This window comes from Hyperoodon ampullatus, assembly GCF_949752795.1.
Source record: "Hyperoodon ampullatus genome assembly, chromosome: 12".
Classification (NCBI taxonomy): Eukaryota; Metazoa; Chordata; class Mammalia; order Artiodactyla; family Ziphiidae; genus Hyperoodon; species Hyperoodon ampullatus.
The window spans coordinates 37,302,621-37,328,512 of NC_136925.1; the positions used below are offsets into that span (position 1 = coordinate 37,302,621).

General features: G+C 36.4%; 1 protein-coding gene across 4 annotated transcripts in view; it reads right to left on the reverse strand.

Annotated features, from left to right (window-relative positions):
* ATG5 (autophagy related 5) overlaps positions 1-25,892 on the reverse strand; it is a gene marked incomplete at both ends in the record, with an annotated part of 121,503 nt that overhangs the window by 82,751 nt on the left and 12,860 nt on the right. For 3 of the 4 annotated variants that reach the window (XM_079716512.1, XM_079716513.1, XM_079716514.1), the window contains 2 exons: positions 4,266-4,428; positions 20,934-21,012. The exons of the other annotated variant lie outside the window; for it this stretch is intronic. In XM_079716512.1, the coding sequence (XP_079572638.1) occupies positions 4,266-4,428; positions 20,934-21,012 (242 nt within the window). The remainder of the gene's footprint in view (positions 1-4,265; positions 4,429-20,933; positions 21,013-25,892) is intronic. 4 annotated transcript variants of the gene reach the window in all.

Below are 25,892 nucleotides of genomic sequence, written 5' to 3' on the forward strand. Positions count from 1 at the left end.
ATACAAAAAATAGCAATGAAGGCAGTTATTAGACTAAGTCTGATATGTTAAGTTATACCAAGTTCTGAATGTGTGACGCTGTGAGTCATGCTTTAGATCAATGATAAATACAAGCTGTTGGTTTAATCAACCTTCTATAGGCTGGCAAATGTTTTCTAAAAGGGTTAGAGAGTAAATATTTTAAGCTGTGGGCCACATGGTCTCTTTCACAACTACTTTTTTTTGACTTTTTTTTTTTAACATCTTTATTGGAGTATAATTGCTTTACATTGTTGTGTTAGCTGCTGCTGTATAACAAAAGTGAGTCAGCTATACATATACATATATCCCCATATCCCCTCCCTTTTGCGTCTCCCTCTCACCCTCCCTATCCCACCCCTCTAGGTGGTCACAAAGCATGAGCTGATCTCCCTGTGTTAATCGGCTGCTTCCCACTAGCTATCTATTTTACATTTGGTAGTGTATATATGTCCATGCCACTCTCTCATTTCATCCCAGCTTACCCTTCCCCCTCCCCGTGTCCTCAAGTCCATTCTCTACCTCTGTGTCTTTATTCCTGTTCTGCCTCTAGGTTCGTTAGAACCTTTTTTTTTTTTTTTTAGATTCCATATATATGTGTTAGCATATGGTATTTTTCTCTTTCTGACTTACTTCACTGTATGACAGACTCTAGGTCCATCCACCTCACTACAAATAACTCAGTTTCATTTCTTTTTATGGCTGAGTAATATTCCATTGTATATATGTGCCACATCTTCTTTATCCATTCATCTGTTGATGGACACTTAGGTTGCTTTCATGTCCTGTCTATTGTAAATAGTGCTGCAATGAACATTGTGGTACATGACTCTTTTTGAATTACGGTTTTCTCAGGGTATATGCCCAGTAGTGGGATTGCTGGGTCATATGGTAGTTCTATTTTTAGTTTTTTAAGGAACCTCCATACTGTTCTCCATAGTGGCTGTATCAATTTACATTCCCACCAACAGTGCAAGAGGGTTCCCTTTTCTCCACTCTCTCTCCAGCATTTATTGTTTGTAGACATTTTGATGATGGCCATTCTGACTGGTGTGAGGTGATACCTCATTGTAGTTTTGATTTGCATTTCTCTGATGATTAGTGATGTTGAGCACCCTTTCATGTGTTTGTTGGCCATCTGTATGTCTTCTTTGGAGAAATGTCTATTTAGGTCTTCTGCCCATTTTTGGATTGGGTTGTTTTTTTGTTTGTTTCTTTGTTTGTTTTTGCGGTACGCGGGCCTCTCACTGTTGTGGCCTCTCCCGTTGCGGAGCACAGGCTCCTGACGCACAGGCTCAGTGGCCATGGCTCACGGGCCCAGCCGCTCCGCGGCATGCGGGATCTTCCTGGACCAGGGCACAAACCCGTGTCCCCTGCATCAGCAGGCGGACTCTCAACCACTGCGCCACCAGGGAAGCCCTGGGTTGTTTGTTTTTTTGATCACAACTATTTAACTCAGCTGTTGTAGCATGAAAGTAGCCACAGATGTTACAGAAATGAATTGTTGTGGCAGGGTTCTAATAAATCTTTATTTACAAAAACAGGTAGCTGGCTCATGACCACACTTTTTGCCAACTCCTGTTCTAGAGTCTCAAAGTGACTTCTCAATAATTCTCTTTATCAAGACAGCTTTACTTCCTTTCAAACACTTTCACATAAACTGTATTAGTGTTTCGTTAAAGCTTCTAAAAACATTTATAGGAAAACATAGCAGATATTCTCTTATTTTACAGATAAAGAAACTGAAGCTAAAAGGGATTGAGTGACTTGCCCTAAGGAGCTACCAGAAGAGCTGAGACTAAAAACCACACCTTTGTTATTTCCACAACTCTTACCCACCACCCTCCATAACTAATCCTCTAATGCCCCAACTGAAACAGTTCAATCATTTTAGAATCCTCTGCTGAATCCCTGGGCTCTCTATAGCTGACTCACCATGCTCACAATAGATTTCAAGAACATCTACTTAAAAGTTCATCTAAATTATTTACTTAAATTCTGAAGACAAATTACTCTCAGATCTCTTCTCTCTTTAGAACATTCCTGTCTTCTTCCATTTAAGCAATCCTCTTATTCACAAGCCTCCTAAAATGTCACTTCATCTACAAATAGCCAGCCAGGAAAAGGAAAAAGTACACCTTCTTAAGGGGTTGTAAACTCTTTTGATCACTTAATAAGAATATGTGTACTCAGTAATAGAAATGAAGTGAAAGGCCTGGTGCCTTCCTTTTACAAACCTTACAACCTAATTGAGAAAGATCAGAGGTACAAATATGAAACTAAGGAGCAACTCCATGTAACTTGGGTCAAATCTAAGAAACTTAAAAGAAATGTGAAAATTTAATTTACAGGACACACTGTCATAAAATACGTACCTTTTGTACTAATGAAGTCACAGATAATGCCCTGTATTTTGCATAATGAAAGTTTAATAAATACTAAATAACTACAGACAACTCTGTGAAATGGTAATGATACAGTCCAAAAGATAAAACTGTATCACATTTGAAAAAAAAATTTTTTAAGGGGAAAAGAGGGGTCTTCTCTTATTCTAGTTGTTGCCATGAAAGAGCAGCTTATATTGTACCAACTCCTTGTCCAAAAACAACTATCGAAGATGGACAAAATACAGACAGTCCTTGCTTTGCACAGTAGTGCAGGACTGGAAAAATGACCATGCAACATAAAACCATGCAAAGTGATCTTAAGAGTTAATGGGAAAATTTATGATTGTTTTGTGATCTTTTAGAAAATTGTCAAAATATTAAAAACTCTGATGGTTATAAATGTACAGGAAAATGAAAAAAGTAAATAAAACTAATATTTATTTAGTACTGTGTTTAACAGTACACTAATTAAAGCATGAGAAACATGGAGAATTAAAGTGCTTTATTTGTAAAAATCTTAAGCACAGTTTGAATAGTGCCTGCTTTCTTACAAGCAAGCATCTTTCCTAAACCTTGGCAAATTATCATACTCCTTTCTAAGTCTGGATCAACTTCAAGCATGTTACCTGCACTTTCAACACCATGAGATATCCCTGTTCCTTTAATGTGATATTTTTGCCAGTATCACTCCCTCTGGGATAACTTCATCCTTTTCATCACAACCACTTCCCTCATTTGTGTGGAAGAGTTTGCCTTCACTAAGCTCCTGGGGCGGCATATCTAAAGTCTCTCAAATGGTGGTAGTGTCAACAGCCCCACAGTTAGCTATGTCTTCTATAATTCCACTACCTTCTATTCAAATTTCACTTCCAGCATTATCACTTTTTGTTTCTTTGCTACATTTTCATCTTTCTTGGCTAATTCCCTCTTTCAATTATCCAGTTTTACAAAATGTTATGCGGGCTTATCAATGGACACAAGGAGGCAACACAACTGCATGCTTTGCTGTCTGTGAGTGAATTAAGTAACAGCAGCATAACGACGATTCACTGATAGACACTCAAAGAAAGTGACCGGTCACTGATCATGACGTGTATCTGTTGTTACATAATGACTGAACCGAAGAGCTAACTCTTACGTAACTGTACTTTATGTGATTATTCACAGTTAATACACCATGACCAATGAAATTTGAGCCACATTGTTGGGGAACTGGCATTATTTAACTAAAGCATGTTAACTGAAATTCATGCATATTTGACCCATGCAAAGTGAGAACTGCCTGCATACAGAACTGTGTGTAGGCACTGGAGGGCAATCAATGCAGGCAAGATTAAGGAACTATGATGGCTAAGAGAAGAAGAATACATCAGTAAATTGCAGATTCCCCTCAGCTTTTTCCTTGAGTGTATTTTCTTTTCTAAATCTCAGCCAGGAGAGAGAGAATCTGAGCAAAAAGCAAGGCTTCCTGTTCTGAGAAAGCAGAGACTTAAGAGATTGTGCCCTACCCAGGCGGAGGTATTTCGGTACATACACAGGGTATTCAGTTGCAATTCCAGAAGGATCGTGACTAGGACTAAGGGCACTTTTTCCAGAAGCTAAACACAGGAAGTTTATACTATCTTATATTATGGGCAAAGCAATCTGTCTAATGCTAGGGAATCCAGGAAGAGAGGGGTGCTAGAAGGGTACAATGTAAGAAAAGTATGACCAAAGGTAGCTTCTTTGTGAAATTCTGTGCACAGAGGCTGGAATTTAAACTTGTACCACCAACCCTAAGATGTACCAATTACTCACAGGATTATAGTTACTTCATACTTCATAATGTGGTATTATGAAATTAAACGTTGCTATATTTACCATTTTGTAAACCCATCCAGAGCTGCTTGTGATCTTTTTTCTGCATTTCATTGATTACTTGACTTTTGTGCTTTAAAGCATCCGCTTCTTTCACACAAGACATAAAATGAGCTTCAATTACATCCTTAGATGGACAGTGCAGAAGGTCCTTTTCTGGAAAACTCTATCAAAGGAAGAAAAAATACACATATAAAACAGGTACACACATTACAAAATTAGCTCTTCAAAGAACTGTTATCTCCTGCAATTTTCCAATATTTTAAGCAAACCACCTCTTACCTTTGCAATAAAGAGATTTTAGTATAACTCCAAATACTTTTTTAAATTAACTTAAAAATCTTTAGCTGTCTGGCATATTCTTCACTTTTTCCAAGTAATCCTTATGTGATATGGTATGCATTTATACAACATGAAAAAAGATATGAAAGAGCAAGAATTTTAAAAATAGCTTTTTGACTGACCATACCTAGTATTGGCAAGAATGTGGATGGAAATGTAAAATGGTACAAACACTGTGGAAAACAGTTTGGTAGTTTCTTCTAAAAAAGCAAACAGACACCTACCATCTGATCCCGTCATTCTACAACTAGGTATTTACTTAAGAGGAATAAAAGCATATGTCTACACAAAGACTTGTACATGAATGTTCACAGCAGCTTTATTTGTAGCAGTAACAACACAGGAAGCAACCTAAGTGTCAACAGGTAAACAAATATATAAACTGCAGTATAAACTTATCAAAGTGTACACTTTTAACATGCATAGTTTCCTTTAGGTGAATCAGAGCTTAACAAAGCTGTTAAAATGTAAGGTCAAATAGCTAAATTTACATTCTTTACCTTCACTGAATCTTTTAGGCAGTTGAGGCAATGATCATTGGACAAATAAGCAGTTATGTAAATGAGATGACATGTACTTTTCACCAAACAAAAGAAAGATATTAACAATAATAGCTAACTCTAATTGAACACTTAGTATGTGACAAACATTGTACTAAGACTTTAATATGGGTTAAATCATTTAATTTTCCTAACAACTCTTGAGGTAAACACTATTGTTATTGCTATTTTACAGATAAAAAATATATAAATAAAGCTCTGGGAGTGGATAGAATTGTACAGCTTGCTAGTGGTGGAGCTAGAATTAGTGTGACTCAACAGTCCCAGCTCTTAAACCACCATGCAATACCACTTCCTCCCTAAGACCTAAATATGTACTTAATGATTATATTCGAACATTATCTTACCAAAAAAAGACATTGTTCTATAAGTCCTTTAATAAAAATGGAGTCAAATAATAATGGTAGAAAATAGCATGAGTTATAGCCTACTCATGTTATTAATAGACAACATTCAATTATCCAAGTCATGGAAAGCTCCTGAATGATTAGGAAATTTACCATAGATGCCCTCCTACCAAAGGAAAAGGCACTTGACTACCTATGGCTATCTCCTAAAGCATATTTTTTAAACGCAAATAATCAGTCACACGTCCTTCTATTTTCATAGAATCCAGCCTCACAGTTTCTGCTGAGTAAATGGTAAGCCACTATATAACTACCCGCTGGTCACAGTTGCCTAGAGCAGAAGTAAACAGCTGAGACAATCAAATTGTCTCTCTAGGTACAAATGGATTCCAGTTTCATGGTGCTCTTGAACTAGAAGTCCATGAAGAATTAAGATGGATGCTTTCAAACACAGGCACACAAAGGCAAAGAATAGGAGAAAATATAAAATGTGTTAAGAATGAAAAGGCAAAAGGAGAATATGAGGGACAGATAAAACTAAAAGATGAGAGAGGATATGGACAGCAGAGAGAGTGTCCCTGCCTTAAGCAACTTTACAATCAGCTGTATTTGCTTTGAATTAGCTAGACTGAAGGGATTTACCCTGGATTCCTGACTGGGACAAACAATTAAGTGTACATCATATCAATTCTATTACAGTCAAATGGATTAGCAATATGATAATGATTAGTATTATGATTTAAGAAAATTTTAATTTTGTTATACTTGATCTATAAAATTAGAAGGGCTTTTTCAGACCAATGCTTTCTTTATTTTTTACTTTAGGCCGTGCAGCATGTGGGATCTTTGCTCCCCAACCAAACAGGGATAGAACCTGAATCCCCTGCAGTGGAAGGGCGGAGTTTAGCCACTGGACCGCCAGGGAAGTCTAGACGGGCTTTTTCAGTTATTGTACAGTAGTCCCCAGGGACCGGTTTTTCCGGGAAGGGATTTGGGTAGGTGGGGGGGGTGGTTCAGGGGGTAATGAAGCTTCGCTCGCTTGCCCGCCACTCACCTCCTGCTGTGCGGCCCGGTTCCTAACAGGCTGGGGACCCCTGTTGTACAGTTCACTACACTGCTAATTATCCACTTTGGTTATGAATGAGTGGCAGAAAATATAAAAGTTCATATTCCAAAGAAAATATTGTCTTCATATTGTCTTCATGTACTTTAATTTATGACCTATTTAAGCTTAAATACCATTAGAATTTCTTAAAATTGTATACAAGCTGATTATGAAAAAAAGGAGTTAGGATCTCTCAAACCACTGGTTTGAAAAATCAGGAGGAAAAAAATCCCGCCTTTTTTTAGTGTTGCATCAGCATAGGCTGCTAATTCCTTCAATGGCTCTTGTAACCAGAGAAGTTACTGAGGTTTTGCTTTTCCCAGACTTCCACTGCTTTGCAGGTTTCTAAACTTAACCAATGCTGACACCTATAATTGATAGCTGACAATTCCAAATGCCTAGTCTTTATAGCAAAAGAGGGGGTCTGTTAAGAGAGTGCATGTTTGTACACCTACCCTTCAACAGAGAATGCCCTATCTCCAGATGAACTCTTTAATGAAATGAACTCAGGGGAAGCATGAGAGCAGTAACAGAAAAACGGAGATAACTGCTTAGGCAGCCACAGCAGTTGAATTAATTGTGGCAATGAATACAGTGTCAGATGTCTCAACCAAAGCCCCCACAGCTTCTACTCATGAAATGCTCTTCTTTCCATGATTAGCTTGGGCTGGGGTGGGAAATCTTTTTTTGAAAGCTTCACAATAAAATTACAAGCAGAATCTTGATTTGTTACATTACATTTCTAAATCTCTTCTCATATACATGAGCAGTTGTGTTTAAGTGCGTATCTTTTCAGTCCAAATTCTTGCAAATAAAGGCAGCGACTTTAACACCATGTTTACTTGCTTTCATTAATCTTCCAAGTCAGAATCCTAATAAACTAGATCTAATTTCACTTTTTTCCTGAAAGGTTCCATTTACTTATATATTATTACCTGTGTCCTTTAATTAAAATATTAATCCAGGCAGTCTGGAGTATGTCCAGACGCATTAGAGATAACCAAATAACACTAAACGAAACACTGAAACTACTTACAAAGTTAGTGGGAAAAAAAAGCCTTTTCAGTCTATTAATAATAATATTACAAGCTCTATTATGACAATAGAGCAAAACAAAAAAACATTTCCCATGTACTGCTGATTCCTCCTTCTCCCCATCTCCCACATCCAATCAAGTTCTGTTGAATCTACATCCTAAATAGATCTGAATCCATTCACTTTCAACATTCCCAATGCCACTTTCCTAGTACAAATTAACAACTATGTGAAATTTCTGAAAAACCTCGTGACTGGATCCCATGCCCAAAACCTTACCCTCTTTAATTCATTTTTCACATTTGGAGTCATGGTGATCTTTCTAAAATGCAAATCTGGTCTTCTCACTCAGCTGCTCTGCTCTACTTTTAGGATACAATCAAACTTCTAATGCTTTCAACATTCGAATGATTTCTCTCTCTGCTAACCTCTCCAGCATAATCTCTTACTCGCATTTCACATACTCCATTCTCTTTCCCTTCTCTCCCACATACAGTCTCTGCTCCAACGATCCTGAATATGTCATCTGTTCAGACATTCTTTCAGCCATACTCTCTTTTCTGTTCCTTTACACAAACTATTTCTTCTGCCTGGCACACTCTCCTTGCCTATCTCTCAACCACCTACATGCCTACCCACCAAAAAAATCCTCCTCAAAATTCAGATTCAGTTTTGGTATCACTTCCTTCAGGAAATTTCCCTCACTCCCCAAGTCTAGGTCATGTTCACAAAGTCCTTATACTGAACTCTATAATATCATTTATCTTCTTATGTCACCATACTCTTAAAGCTCCACAAGACAGAGACCAAGACTGTTCTCAAGTCTGTGTCATCTCAATAAACTTTTAAAAATAAGTAACTTTACTGAGATATGATTTCACATACAGCCAAATGAAGAAATTTTACGCATACAGTTAGATGAATTTTGATACTGCGGAACTGTCAGCCCAAACAAGATACAGAACATTACCATCACCTTCTAAAAAGTTCCTTGGTGCCCTGTGCAATCAGTTCCCCCATTTTGAACCTCAGCTACCACCGATCTGATTTGTATCACCAGAGAGATTAGGTTTGCCTATAATATAATCACATATCAAAAGAATCATACAGGGCTTCCCTGGTGGCGCAGTGGTTGAGAATCCACCTGCCGATGCAGGGCACATCGGTTCGTGCCCCGGTCTGGGAAGATCCCACATGCCGCGGAGCGGCTAGGCCCGTGAGCCATGGCTGCTGAGCCTGCGCGTCCGGAGCCTGTGCTCCGCAACGGGAGAGGCCACAACAGTGAGAAGCCCGCGTACCGCAAAAAAAAAAAAAAAAAAATCATACAATGTGCAGTATTGTGTACTCTAGCATCTTTCACTTAGCATGCTTTTGAGATTCATGTTTGTTACTGCATGTATCCATAGTTAGTTTCTTTTTATTGCATAGTAGTGTACAACTGAATGGATATACCATCATCTGTTAATCCAAAACCCTGTTAGTAGACATTAAGATTATATGCAAATTTTGACTATTATTAAGTTGCTATGAACATTAGTGTATAAGTCTTCTGAGAACATGTTTTCATTTTTCTTGAGTATATACCTTGAAATAGAAATGTTGTCATAAAGAAAGTTTATTTCTAACTTTATTTAAAAACTGCCAAACTATTTTCCAAGATGAAAGTACAATTTTACACTCCCTCCAGCAATGTAAGAGAGTTCTGGTTACTACATTCCTCAAACTTAGTAGTCAGAATTTTTTTTTTTGGCCACACTGTATGGCTTACGGGATCTTAGTTCCCTGACCAGAGATTGAACCCGTCCCAGGGCAGTGAAAGTGCCAAGTCCTAACCACTGGACCACCAGGGAATTCCTTTTTTCTCGGTACTGTATTTTTAATTTTAGTTATTCTACTGAGTGTGAAGCAACATCTCATTTTGGTTTTTAATACACATTTCCCTGATGACTGATGATGCTGAGCACCTTTTCATGTGCTAATTGGTTATTCCCATATGAACATACATATACATAGCATACATATATTATATATCTGTTCATATATATACACATATATGTGTGTGTGTGCATATATATGTCTGTTTAGATCTTCTGGATGTGTTCCAAAGTGAATGATATATTAGGGAACAATTTGAACAATGTAAATTTCATGTTTACTTTTGTAAACATTGTCCACAATAGTAGGTGAAGACAAAAAATGCACCCAGCTAAACCAAACCACATCAGAACACACAAAACACACACACCTTAGAAATGGATCCACTACTTCAAATCATACTATAAGCTACACTCATCCACATCCTATGTTACAATTTTGTCTGATTTCAGATAACCTTCCTCCTATCACTTCACAATAACTAACAAGCTGCAATCCTTTCCAATGCTCATTTCAACAAGCAAATTTCCAGTCTTTTTCAACATAGAGTGCCATATTCATTGTAGTACTTATGTATTCCTTAACCATTTAACATACGTAAAATTGTGCTTTTATTAGATTCCTATCTTTTTCATTTGTCATTAATGAAGTTTTGGGGTTTCCTCTGATTTTTAACAACACAGTACTTTTTAGGAATATGTATCTTGCAGGAGAGCAAAACTAGGTAGAAGTGGTGAAAGCAGACACTCTTGCCTTTTTCCTGATCTTAGGGCGAAACATTCAGTAAACCACCATTTAGCATGATTTCAGCTGTAGGCTTCTCATATTTAGTCTTTGTCAAATTGAGACAATTCCCTTCTATTCCTAAGCTTGCTAAGAGTTTTGATGAAAAACGGGTACTGAGTTTTGTCAAAAGCTTTTTTTGCATCTATTCATCAAATCATGATTTCTCTTTTTTCTGCTAATATGCTGAAATGAATTAAATCGATTCATTGATAATGAAGTTGAGTCACCCTTGTATTTGTGGGACAATCTCAACATGGTCATGGTGTATTGTCCTTTTTATATGTTGCTACATTCGACTTGCTTGTATTTTCTTGAGAGTGTCTGCACCTAAGTTCATTAGAAATACTGGTCTGCAATTTTCCTTAAATATCTTTAATAGGTTTTGGTATCAGAGTTATTCTGGCCTGTAAAACAAATTGGGAAATATTCCCTCCCCTTCTATTTCTGGAAAAAGCCTACAGATTGACATTATTTATTCCTTATGCGTTTGATAGAATTCACCAATCACGAAACTAGGCAAGGAATTTTACTTTGTGAGGGTTTTTTTTTTTAATTACAAATCTAACTTCTACATATATTCAGGGGCTATTCATATCTGCTACCTCTTCTTTTCACTGAATTTGTCCATTTGTCAAATTTTCTGGCATAAAGTTGTTCATGATATTTCTTACTATCCTAGTAATGTTTATAGGATCTGTAGAAATATCCCATTTTTTCATTCCTGGTATCAGAAATTATGTTTTCCTACTATAGAAAGTTTTTAATTCCCTCTAAGCACTGCTTAGGATGACTCCCACAAACTTCAATATGTTATGTTTCCATTATCATTCAGTTTGAAATATTTTAAAAATTTCCCTTGTGATTTCTTCTTTGACCCATAGCTAATTGAAGATTTAGTGGCCTCATCCTTTAGATACGTGCGGCCACATATTTTACTTACAGACATTATTAACCCTTCCTTAAAATTATATTATTCTTGCCTTAAACTGTCATTTCTCTTTTAAAGAAGTTAAAAGAGGTAATTTTTTCTATTTATCACTTATTTACCATTTCTAGTGTTCTTCATTCCTGCCTGTAGCTTCTTCCAGTGCTTTAAGACATCATTCCATTTTTTCTGTTCTTCACTATTTGATGAGAAGTCACCCATCATTAACCTACTGTTCTCTTGTGTCATTTTTTTGGTGGCTGCTTTCAAGATTTTCTGTTTATAACTGGTTTTCAGCAGTTTACGATGTGCTTGGATGTGGTCTTCTATATAGTTACTTGCTTTAGATTTGCTGACCTTTTTTAACACACAGAATTTCTCCCCAAAATTTGCAAAATTATTCATCATTATTTCTTTTTAAAAAAATTGAGATATAGTTCATATACAATTCACTTAAAGTTGACCATTTTAAAGACTACAACTCAGTAGTTTTCAGTATGCAGTTGCCCTCCATACCTGCAGCTTCTTCATCCATGTATTCAACCAACCACGGATCAAAATGTAGTTGGTTTTATCTGTGGATGCAGAACTTGTGGATACAGAGGGTTGACTGTACTACACCATTTTATATAAGGGACTTCAGCATCCAGCGGATTTTGTTATGGGGAGGGGGGTCATGGAACCAAACCCCCACAGACACCCAGGGACAACTCTATTCACAAGCTGTACAACCATTATATAATTGCTATCTAATTACATAATATTTTCAACACTCAAGAAACCAACCTCGTATCTGTAAGCAGTCACTCCCCATTCTGTCCTCCCTCCAGCTCTTGAAAACCAGTATTCAACTTTCTGTCTCTATGGATTTGCATATTTTGGACGTTTCATATAATGAATCATATAAAGTGCAGCCTTTTGAGTCTGCCTCCTTTTGCTCAGGCTCGGTATGATGTTTCAAAGTTCATCTGTGCTATAGCATGTAACAGTACTCTGTTCCTTCTCATGGCCAAACTATATTCCATTGTATGGATATACATTTTGTATATCCATTCATCAGTTGATAAGCATCTGGATTGCTTCCACTTCTTGGTTCTTATGACTAAAGCTGCTATGAACCACCATGTACAAGTTGATGGGTAGACATATGTTTTCAATTCCCTTGTGTATGTAACTATGAATGGAGTTGGTGGGTCATATGGCATTTGAGGGAATTGCCAGATTGTTCTCCAAAGCAGCTGCAGCATTCTACATTCACAACAGTAACATGTAACATATGAAAAGTACCGATTAGCCCACTCTCTCCAACACCTGTTATTGTCCAACATTTTGATTATAGCTATTTTAGTGGGCATGAAGGGGTAACTCACTGAGGTATTTCTTTGCAGTTCCCTAATGACTAATTATGCTGAGGTTTTGTGGGTTTTTTTCATTTTTTATTTTTATACAATTTTTAAAGGTTACTTTCCATTTACAGTTATTACAAAATACTGGCTATATTCCCCATGTTGCACAGTACATCCTTGAGCCTATCTAACACCCAAGAGTTTGTACCTCCCACTTCCCCCACCTCTATGTCTCCTCTCCCCCAACACTGGTAACCACTAGTTTGTTCTCTATATCTGTGAATCTCCTTTTATGTCATATTCACTAGTTTATCCTATTTCTTAGATTCCACACGTAAGTGACATCATACAGTATTTATCTTTCTCTGACCTATTTCACTTAGCATAATGCCCTCCAAGTCTATCCATGTCACTGCAAATGGCAAAATTTCATTCTTTTTTATGGCTGAGTAGTATCCCATTGTATATATATATACCACATCTTCCTTATCCATTCATCTGTTGATGGACACTGAGGTTTTCTCCATGTCTTGGCAACTCTAAATAATTATGCTTGGTTTCCTTTCATATGCTTACTGGCCATTTATATATCTTCTTTGGAGAAATGTCTACTCAAATCCTTTTTCCATTTTTAATTGGGTTATTTACCTTTTTATTACTAAATTCTAACAGTTCTTTATATATTCGGGACACCAGACCATATTAAATATATAATTTTGCAAATATTTTCTCCTATTCTGTGGGTTGTCTTTTCACTTCCTTTGAAGCACAGAAAGTATTTCATTTTGATGAAGTCCAATTTATCTATTTTTTTCTTTCGTTGCTTGTACTTTAGTTGCTGGTACCATGTAGTTGTGTTTACTGTTGCTTTGAAACCAGGAAATGTGAGTCAAATCATATTTCTTAAAATTTTCTTTCTGACCCATGCCCTCCTTCCTTTCCTTCTAGGACTCCAATTACATGTATGTTAGACTGCTTGATATTATCCTAGAAGTCATTGGGACTCTGTCCCCACCTCCCTCCAATTTTCTTCTCTCAGTTCTTTACATTGGATAATTTCTATGGATCTGTCAAGTTCACAGAAGCTTTCTTATGCCATCTCCAATTCACTGTTAAGTCCATCAGTGAACTTTTAATTTCAGATACTGTTCTTTTCAGTTCTGCAATTTTGTTATCTTAAGTCACTGAGTTTTTAATAGTTGCTTTAATTCATTTTTTGCTAATTCTAAATGTGGGTTATCTCAGGGTCAATGTCTACTGACAGCATTTTTCCCCTTGATATGGTTCAAGTTTCCCTGCTTATTTGCATGTCTAGTAATAGACGATTGTATGCTAAACACTGTGAATATGGTGTAAGGATTCTAGATTATACTGTCTTTCTTGTTGAGTTTGTTCTGCCTGGAGCGTCTCCTTGATCTTAAAAAGGCTTAATTTTAGGCTTTATTAGGGCAGATCCAGAGCAATCCTTACTCTGTAAGAGGAGTTAAACTTTGTCTTTAAAGAGCAAGATGGTAAATGTATTATTTATGGGCCATACAATGTCTATAGCAAGCACTCAACTCTGCTGTTGTAGTCCAAAAGCAGTATGTAAATGAATTAACATGGCTGGCTGCATCCATCCATTATTTACGGTCACTAGAATTTATATTCCACATCATTTTCACATGTCACAAAATATTATTCTTCTTTTAATTTCTTTTCAGCCACTAACAAATATAAAAACCATCCTGAGATCATAGGACATATAAAAACAGTCAGTGGGCCAGATTTGGCACACAGGCCATAACTTGCCAAACCTTTCCAAAAGCACAGCCTTTCAGAAATCTAAGATTAATATCCGGTATATTAACTAGGTCTTTCTCCACTCTTGAAATCCAACATCTCCAGGTATTATGATATTTCTCCCACTTTTAACCCCCTAACATGCACTCTCTACTAGGCCTTAAGGAACATCACCTACATGTGTGCAGCCCAACCCTCAGCCAAGCACTCTTGGGGAACTCATACTTCTGTACGTACCCTCTTCTTCAACAACCTAACAAGTTCCAGCTGCTTCAGCAGCCCAGAACTCCAATCTCTGCACCCTCAGTTCAGTAGAACTTCCTTGCTCTGCTTGAGTTCCACTCCCCATGACATAGTTAGCCAATTATCCTGAAGCACAGAGATGGGCTAAATGTGGGGCTCACCTAGTTTGTTCTCTTTCTCTCTACATCCAGTGCCTGAAAACAGCTCTACTTCATATACTTTGTCTGGCTTTATAGCTGCTTATGACTAGAGGAAAAATACAATCCACTTATTCTGTCAGAGATGAAAGCAGATGTTAACTCCAATAAATATTTGATACAAAATTTAATGACTAAATAAACCTTATTTCATAAAGTTTTAAGTATGTGTGACCCTCTGTGATCTCAACCTCTTGGTGTCCACACCTTTCTGTAATCCCTTCCCCTGGAGTGTAGGTAGGACCTGTGATCTGCATTAATCAAAAGAATATGGCAAAGGGACTTCCCTGGTGGCACAGTGGTTAAGAATCCGCCTGCCAGTACAGGGGACAGGGGTTCAATCCCTGGTCCGGGAAGATTCCACATGCCGTGGAGAAACTAAGCCCGTGCGCCACAACTACTGAGCCTGTGCTCTAGAGCCTGTGCGCCGCAGCTACTGAGCCCACGTGCTGCAGCTACTGAAGCCTGCATGCCTACAGCCCGTGCTCCGTAACAAGAGAAGCCACTGCAATGAGAAGCCCGTGCACCACAACAAAGAGTAGCCCCCGCTCGCCGTAACTAGAGAAAGCCCACACGCAACAACAAAGACCCAAAGCAGCCAAAAATAAATTAAAAATTTTAAAAAAAATGTGGCAGAGATTATGGACTACTACTCCTGTGATTAAGTCATGTCATGTTATATAACTCTGGTCTTGCTAACAGACTAGCTCTAGAGGCTCTTTTTGTTGACTCAGTGAAGTAAGCTACCATGCTGGGAAAATCCATATGGCAAGGAACTTCAAGCAGCCTGTAGGTGCTGAGTACGGCCTCTAGCTAACAGTCAACAAGAAGATATATCCCTTAGTCCCACAATCACAAAGAAATGAACTCTGCCAGCAACCTGAGTGAACTTGGAAGCAGATTCTCAAGTCTCGAGGCAAGAATACAGGCCAGTCAATACCTTGACTACAGCCTTGTGAGACACTAAGCTGAGGATCCAGGTAAGCCTGACCCACAGAAACTATGCGATAATAAATGTGTGCTGTTTTAAGCTGCTACATTTCTGGTGACCTGTCCCACCGTGATAGACAGATAATATAATACACTATTGATAAAATACTTCAAGACAGCCACCAATATATAGAGCTGGGAAGTACAGGCAGCAGAAGCATAGGAGAGACCATGAAGTGCACTTAAGAACAAGGAAAGCTACCTCAGATCTATGTCATCAACACACGGTGGAAGGAGCAGGGACATGGTACCTTAGAGAGAGACACAGCAGTGGCTCTTGGCCTAGTAAGAAAACTTGTCCATCAGAAAAAGGGTGTGGTCAGTCCTACAAGTATAGTCAGGACCAGTGGTAGTGCCTTCCCATGCACCTTAGGAAAGACAGAGTGCCTTGATCCAAAAACCTAAGTTTGTGTGGTCACAATCATTCAGCAGTGTTTTACACAGAAACACCTACCTTAATGCTGACCCAATTTTGCCTACCAAATGTGAGCTCTGACCCCTAATAATCACTGTCAAGATTCAAAATTTAAATTTCTGTTCTTTTCAAAACCTAAATAAATCAGTTTAGCACCATTTTATTAAGAGAAAAAGAAAAACACCGAATTATTGCTGGGTTTTTTTTACTCCATTAATTTTTTTTTAGGATAGATATGCAATAGACTTGAGCATTTTAAAGAGCCCACTCTCTTCATCTGATGTTACTAAATTTCTGAGTCACACTACTAACTTCCCTCTTTAAAAACTGCACACACTGTGAGCAACCTTTTGATTATAATGCAGCTTTACAAGCAAAATGCCTATAGGAATAATGAAATATCAAAGAAAAAACCAGAGAGAAATAAAGCAAAGGTAGCAAAATAACAATTGGCAAATCCAGGTGAAAGGTATGTGGGTGTTGGACTCTCAATCTTTCTAATACAGGTTTGAATTTTTTAACATAAAAGCTGAGGAAAGAGAAATAAAATAATTTTCTCAGGAGGGTAATCAGATTTAGGAATCAAAAATGTCCTTGAAGCTAATTAAGAAAACCATGAAGAAGATACCTTTTTCATTCCTGTTTTGGTAAACAGAAAAAGAAAGCAAAGTAAATCTACATGTTTTAAAGTAGTTAACACTTTACAATTGCATAATATTTCTCTCTCAGAATTCAAAAAATAATATAAAAATTCCCACAAAAACAATTTTCTGAATCATCCTTTACAACCTTTTGGTTTTGTAAACAACACTAACTTTTTTTTAAATATATATTTATTTATTTATGGCTGCGTTGGGTCTTTGTTGCTGCACACAGACTTTTCTCTAGTTGCGGCGAGCAGGGCCTACTCTTCGTTCTGGTGCATGGGCTTCTCATTGCAGTGGCTTCTCTTGTTGTGGAGCACAGGCTCTAGGCACGCAGGCTTCAGTAGTTGTGGCTTGTGGACTCTAGAGTGCAGGCTCAATAGTTGTGGCGCGCAGGCTTAGCTGCTCCACGGCATGTGGGATCTTCCTGGACCTGGGCTCGAACCCGTATCCCCTGCATTGGCAGACAGATTCTCAACCACTGCGCCACCAGGGAAGTCCAACACTAACTTTTAAATCTGCATTGTTTTCTAAACTCTTGTTATTCAGCCCATGGTCTGGTGGATCAACAGCACTGCAAACCTGTTAAAAATGCAGAACCTCTGCCCTCAACGCAAACCTATGGAATCAGAATCAAAATCTGCACTTTAACAAGACACATATGTGATTTGTATGTTCGTTAAATTTTGAAAAGCACTGCTCTAGACATTAAAATTCACTTACTATAAACATTATGAATCTATTCAAATGACAAGCATCAAAGTCAGTTAAAAATTAGAGAAAATATGTCCTTTTGAAAAATTTTTAACAGGTTTTCTCCCCAAGAATTCAGTGTGAACGATGAACTGACCCAAATGTGTGTGATGGAGGTGGGGGCATCTCTTGGAGACTTCAGTGTTGCACAAAATCTAATTAAAATCAGTATCTTTGAAAGCAACTGTAAAATAAAAATTCTAAGCAGTCTGGTTAAAGCACACACATCATCTGACACACTCAATACAAAATCATAAAAGACAAAATACTGATGCATCAACTGACAGAAAGTTGTTACTTGATAAATGTAACCTGTTGATGAGAAAGTATTTTCTAGAAACTTAAAGAAAACCTGCTTCCTCAGTCTAAAAGCATTGCTTTTCTACCTGCAAATTTAATGCTTACTCAGTTTCATTATAATCAATCAAAAGCCATAAGGTACTACAAGGGGATGTGGGCCTGCATCAGTCCGTATAAGCTATCAATTAAATACCTGAGGACGACCTTTGTGGTAAACCAGGTCGTATAACCCTAAATAAAGGGAACTTAGTATAGGGAGAAAGAAATCTGGGCAATAATTTTCCTCCAACACAGGCCAGGGTCAGAAAGAGTAAGAGCAGCTGACAGAAACACACTGGTAGTTGGAGCAAATTTAAAACATCCTCTAACATTCTCCTTTCTATTTAATTTCTCTAATAAACTTTACATTGGGGAAGACAATGTATGACCTACTAAGGATCCTAAAGAGCAATTCATTTTAAAATATCAAGAATAAACCCATTACCTGTCAACACAAAAACTGTATTTTTGTAAAAAATAACTATATTTTCCAGGACAACAACAACAACAATTTAGGGAGAAGACCGGCACTGCTGTACAGGTTTTGCAAATATCTTTATAAGGTCTGCTTAATGGGAAGTAGATGGAGTTATCTTATTTGCTTCCACATTCAATACTATGCAGTTGTTTTGATTAAAGTATGTAATTATACAGGTTTATAAAAATATGTAGTTGGAAAAAGTAGTATTTTGAGTCTTTTCAGATTTATGGATATTCTTTTTTGATACTACATCAATTCAATTAGTTTATTATAACATTAATGTGGAATCTGAAAACACATCAATAAACATTTTGACCTCTGTTACATTAAAATTCCTGATGCCAGCCGTGCACTTTGAACAGATCTTTAACACATGCATAATTTCTCCACATAATGCAGTGATCATTTGGGAAGTATCTGTTTATTGAGTTAAGGTAGGCCTTCTCCAAACGTTTTCACATTTCACTATATAAAATTTCTTAAAAATCAATTTGTTAAAATGACCACCAATCTCATCAGAAAATTCTTTGAGAATAATAAAGCTGTCAAGCTCATGGTGACAGATACATGTTTTCCAAAATTCTAATTTTCACTTAAAAGTGCAAATCTTATCATTGGAAACAAATACTGTCAGTTGTTTTCTCTGCAATGAGAGGTCACTTTGTTTGTTTTCAAGAAACTAACAAATACCCAAGTGTGAATAAACCACAGTTTGTCAGTCACTCTTTCAAATAAAAAATGGTGTTTCATGAGAAAAGTGGCTCATTTAGCTCTCAAAGTAAACAAGGGCACAATGCTTTTCCTTAAGACAACCATCGTATTTGGCACACAGCAGGAGTGCTTTATGTGTATTCCCATTTCACCACATGTAAAAAGACATGTACTTAAGAGTCCAGATTAATAATAATTAATAATTTGTACCACTTCAACCAGGACAGTCCTAGTGTGTGGTGGTGAAGAATACAACGACCACTAGCACATTTTGGTACAGGGCCTTGCTCTGTGCTAAGCTGCCAAAAGTTTTGCTCACCATCGCTTTTGCAGATCAGTACAAATTTAAACACAGTGGAAAGGGCAAATAGCATCTTAATATTATTATGGAAATAGGAATCCCCAGGGATCTGGGTCTATCAAGCACTCTGAGAACCATAACACTATACCAATCATAAGAATTCTAAGCCTTTCCTATCATTATTACAATCCATCAACTAATTCAACCAATAATTACAGAGGGCCTAGCAGGCAATGCCAACTAGGTACCATAAAATTTGTTTGAGTATCTTTTGTATCATTCACTCATATATCCCAGGCTCCTAGAACAGTGCCTGGCTGGCACACAGCAGGCTCTCAGTATTTGTTGAATGAATAAATAAGTGGGTAACTATGATATATTTTAACCTAGATTTCAAAGTCTTTTAGAGTGCGTTCTACACACACACACAATTACTGGAAATGCTTTTCAACATAATGGGAAAGACCTGTTAGGCAATATGGAACCTCTACACTTATTATGCTTGGAGTAGTTTTACCTTCCTACCATTCTAAATTTAAATTATTATACATACAGGCAGTCCTTGCTCTTCATGGTAACTGAAACTCATGCATATCAGAACCCTGTCCTCACTCTGTATGGTTCCGTGGTAACTAACATCTGTGGTAGCATGGTGCTGTGCAAAGTATATCAGTGCAAGTAACAGGGAAATAAATGCAAACGCCCCACAAATCCAATTTCAGTAAAACGGAAAGGAAAGTAACTTAGGAAGACTGGGTGAGCCTTTGGGTAATGACTTTGAATAAGTGACCCTAATGGGAAAGCAAATCAGACACCTAAATGACTTTTCAAACTCTTAGCATGTCTCCCTCCCACTGTATGTCACCATTTGAGAATCACTGCCTAGTGATCAACTAATAGAGGGGGTTCAATCCTTCAGCGGTACTTGCTCGTGGGGTGGAGGATGGAGAATCAGGGTGTTTAGTGAGAAAGAGGGATGAGATTTTTATAAAATAATGAGACAAAATTAGGTTACAATAAACCTAGCCTGGACTCTTAAAAACTACAGGAATTAATATTTCTCAAAACAGACTTAAATCAAGTCTTTGTATTTCTGTCTCCTAACACTTCTTTTCATTCCATCAAAAGAGCCTTAGAGTTACTCAGTGTTAGGTTGCCTCCTTCCCCATTCCCATGCCCACATGCACTCAGGATTTTGTTCTTCCTATTTGAGATTTTTTTTAATGAATATAAATATTCCAAAATATTATAAATTTTAAACACAGTGTATCCAGCTCCAACAAAGAATAGGCACTTATACGTTAAATGTTTAAATGGTTCCGTCAAGAGTTAAGAAGAAATTGGAAGGCATTTTATAAACACTAATGGCAGCTTAGCAAATAAAAAGTATCATGGGAAAAGCAATAAACAACTTAAAAAAAAAATTCTACTCTAAGTCTACTTACTAAGTAGTACCACAAGTGGGACAAATGGGAAATGCTATTTAAACTATACCTTAAAATGTACTGTGATGTTCCAAGGAAGAGCTGAACTTGATGCAAGAAGATCAAAGAGCAAACCAATTGGATAATGCCTAAAAATGAAAGAATATACTTTAAGATAAAATAAATATTTAAAGTTAAACTACAACTCCAAAATAAATTTCCAGCATGTTTCAACATCAAATATCAGGGGACTTTAACCACAAATCACAGAAAGGCAATGTTTTACACAGTTACTTGCCTGGGCTAATATGGCATAGTTTCTAGGCATCAGGTGTTTTTTTTTTCCTAACCATACTGTTCCCCAGGGAATCCTCAATATACATAATGAAATTGTACTAAGGCACCTTTTATCAGCCATGAGCACTGTTATGTCACAGTACTGCCACATCTAATTATCATCCAAGCATTCATATTGGGCAACCAGTTTTTTTCTAGAGGGGTGGGATAGGGAAGGTGGGAGGGAGGGAGACGCAAGAGGGAGGAGATATGGGGACATATGTATATGTATAGCTGATTCACTTTGTTATAAAGCAGAAACTAACACACCATTGTAAAGCAATTATACTCCAATAAAGATGTTAAAAAAAATCTTAAAATTTTAGAAAATATTAAGAACTGAAAAGAGCACCTAAAAGAGCATGCAATCACCTATTTTGTACTTATTACTGTTAACATTACAGTATATAAATTTCCAGTCTTTTCTTTATGCATACATATCTAAATATACATTAGGCTTATCCTTTACAGACTGCTATAACCTGCTTTTTTCATATAACAATAGGTGAACATTTTCCAAAGTCACTGAATATTCTTCTGCAGCCTAATTCTAAAGTTTTTTTAAAAAATAATAATAAATTTGGGACTTCCTAAATGAGAGAACATTTCCTAATATAACCATTACTCACAGTGAAGCAAATTATTTAGTAACAAACAAGTTAATAATACAAACCTTGCAGATTTCAGTGGACAAACCTTATTTTTTACATCCTTTTAAAGAATCTAAAGCAGCTTAATCAGTGAATCAGAATAAATAATCCTCCCAACAAAGACAAAAAGAAGACTGTCTGGTTTTATGTACAGTCCCGTTCTTTCCTATATAATATATTAGTGAATTACTCCTAGATTTAAGAGTGGAAAACTTTGAAAATACATCTAATTTCCTTCCAAATGAGTGACCCAAATACATGACCTGATCAAGATACAAATATTAGCTAATACTATTTATGTTTGCTTACATCTACATAATATAATTGTGGAAAAATCATCAGTCATTAGAGATCATATATTTATTTAGAATGAATTTAAGATGAATGCCCTGCTAGCAAAATAAAACAGTGAGTAGTTTTAGTCATGTATGTGTTGTATCTCTTAATAAAACCCTCAAACTGGGCTTCCCTGGTGGCGTGGTGGTTGAGAGTCTGCCTGCCGATGCAGCGGGCGTGGGTTCGTGCCCCGGTCCGGGAAGATCCCACATGCCACGGAGCGGCTGGGCCCGTGAGCCATGGCCGCTGAGCCTGCGCGTCCGGAGCCTGTGCTCCTCAACGGGAGAGGCCACAACAGTGAGAGGCCCGTGTAAAAAAAAAATAAATAAACCCTCAAACTTCTCTCTCATCGAAAGTCAGTATCTAACACAAATCCTTCATAACTAGGAATGAACATGAAGTAAATCTTGAATTAACTAAATTACAGAATGCTTCCTTTAGGAAATTCTCTAATCAGGAAAAACTCCAGTCTCAGTTAAAAACTGAAATAAAAATATTAATTAAAAAAACAAAAATATTGCACTATAAACAAGTTATAGATTCTATCCAATTCTGATCTTTCTCTCTGACCTCTTAAAATTGCACAGGCTCTACATAATGTCCTGCACTTTTACAAATTTGACTTTTTAGTCTTCATGTCCCTCTGAGTTATGTGCAACTAGGTTAAGAATGAATATGGGTACTTAAACTAATAGAGCATACTGCTTTCCAAACTCTATGTGGCACTGCAGATATAATTATAGAATCCCTTTAGCAAATTATGTAGTTGACCTATTGGATAGATTCACCAGTAACCCCATAAAATGACTAGCAATTCAAGTGTTGTACACGTTCTCCACCATTCACAAATGGAACTATATACAAATTCTAAAGTTAAATCAAATATTATCTTAAAGTAATCTATACAGTCACATAAAATCAAGTACAACCTTAAAAATAAATAACAAGTATTTGAGTTAGAATACAATTTAAACATAAAAAGACTCATAATAATCAGCTATTTTTTTACCCTCAATATTAAAAAAAAAAAAGGCCTGCAAGTGCATAGAATCTTGAACAAAGTAGCTAATAGCTGCTGAATGCATAAATCAAAGATCCACAGAATAGTTAACGCTTGGTATACCATGAAGATCCAATGAGCCCAATTTTAGGTTCTGAACTTCTTTTCTGAGCAGCTCTATTTTAAGATTAATACTTTATAACTTTTATTCTTTTTTAAGATTTTTTTTTGATATGGACCATTTTAAAAGTCTTTACTGAATTTGTTACAATATTGCTTCTGTTTTATTTTTTGGGCGGTGAGGCATGTGGGCTCTTAGCTCCCCGACCAGGGATTAAACCCGCACCCCCTGCGCTGGAAGGTGAAGTCTTATCCACTGGACCACCAGGGAAGTCCCCCCTTTTATTCTTTCTTAAAAGTCTTCCAAAAGTCACAGAGAAAACTCACTTAAAAAAAAAGAAGAAAAAAACTTAGTCTGTCTAGTAACTGCCATATGAATTCACTGGACCCTTTTACAAATCTAAGATATATTGTGGTATCTTAGTGATCTTATTTTTTTCCTCTATCTTGAAACGTTTTGCTATTTCATCATTCTAGGGATTATTTCATCATTACTTACCAATTATTCCTAACTAAAAAAAAGATTAAAATAATAAGAATTTGGAAGAATAATGTTATGCCTAGAAGAAAGATATAATAATGCATCCTTCTTCCATTTTCTTACTTTGTCACCTAAAACATTATATCATATTCCAAAAAGCATAAAATAAGGATGCAGACCCCATCTTTGGAGTCTGCTTTTATCTCTCATTAATACAGCTGAAAATTCAAAATGTCTTATTTTCCACCTATATTGACAGAGGAAGATGTTACATAATTAGATAAATCAAAAGATTTTTGCAAAGAAACAGATAGCAGTACTTTAGACTTTAATGACATTGGTAAACTGATCATATAAGTGAAATCTCAGACTATGAGTCTTTAGATGATGATATCCTAGGTGAATTTTATAAAACTCAAGAACTAATGCATAAACAATGTATTTCTAAGGACATATGGCATTCTTATCCACTTAGTCATTCAAAAGAAAGGATTTCTTCATACAGTATTTCATGACTAGAACCTAGACCATTCCATTTTGCTAAAAGGATGTGTATCAGTATTCCTATCTTTAATGCCATTTGTACACTGCAATTTACTTGACAGTAAGTGGGCAAATATTAAAGCCAGATTTGTACACAAAGATGACTGGAAGGAATTAGATGATGTAGAAATTAAAAACAATTGGACTGCTCATTCAGGATGTTTACTCATGTAATAAAGAAATTATTTTACAACGAAATCACGATCTAGGGCTTTTTAAATTTCGTAAAGCATTGCCGTTAAACGCAAGAAGAGCCAGAAGTAATGACAAGCTGGAACCTCATACAGGTCTATTTGAATGTTTGACAATTAATGAGCAGTAACTTGCATTGAGGACATTGCCCACTTCTGGTATATATATATCTTTGAAACCAGGAAAACATGGAGTGAAAATCTGAATTTCTATATTTAAATGCTTATTAAAATTTCTATAATAAAGTTGTTATATGCCATTCCTTTATACTTCTCTAAGTTATTTATAAAGTGACTTAAATATATATATATATATATATATATATATATACACACACACACACATATATTTTAAAGTTCATTGGTCTCAAATAGTAAATGATGATGACTTTTTCCTGATATACTAAGGGTTAGGATGGAAATTTAAGTATGATAATTTCTAAAACTTATATTTAAGATTTAAAAATATAAAAAATATTAACATAAGAGCTTCTAAATAATACAATAGCTAACAATTATCCTGTAACAATCTTTAGAAATAAAACTAAGCCAGAAAAATTTAGGAGTAAAATAACTATTTACTTCTATCTATTGTCAAAGTATATAGACCATACGTGGATCATCAATGCAGATGCTTATGTCAGAACGATTTTGATGCAAGTATTATACTAACTCCAAACAAATACACCACCTGAATTAACTGGTTCCAAGATTGCTTATTTCTGATGAATCTATTAATATGCAAGAAAATCTAAAAAACAGAACTGGCAAAAATTAAAAGCACTGACTTTCTCTTACACTATAATCTGATTTATGTCAAAGATTTCAAAGTACTAATTTGCACAATTCCTCTAAACAGATATTCCATGTAGTTTTGTTATAAGGCTCCTAACCCATAACACAGAAACCATGTAAGCCATAACTGTGAGTAAATCGTAATGTAGCCATTTGGCTGTTACATTGCTACTCCTGCCATTTTAACCTAAATTTAAAAGAAAAGGAAGTGGTGAGGATTTGAACCTGGAATACCCCAGAAGAGGACCAAACTGGTAAAGGTTCAATCTACCGCGCTATAAAAATTAACTGCACCAGAATATTTAGTGTTGTGTGTACTTTCATATTTTATTCATTTTCTTTCTCTTCCTTAAATTGCTCTAGCCTTTTCTAAATTCAATTCTCTAAATGAATTAACGTTTTCTTTCTTTTCTTTTTTTTTTTTTTGCATAAGTTGTTTCTTGTTTACCCTTTCATTACTGCTAAAATACATATACATACTGGCACATGGCATGGCAGTAACAGATATGCTTTGAGGTCAGCCAAGGGTGCTCATTCTAGTCTAAACATCTGCAGTTAGATAGCAAACCAGTATTTT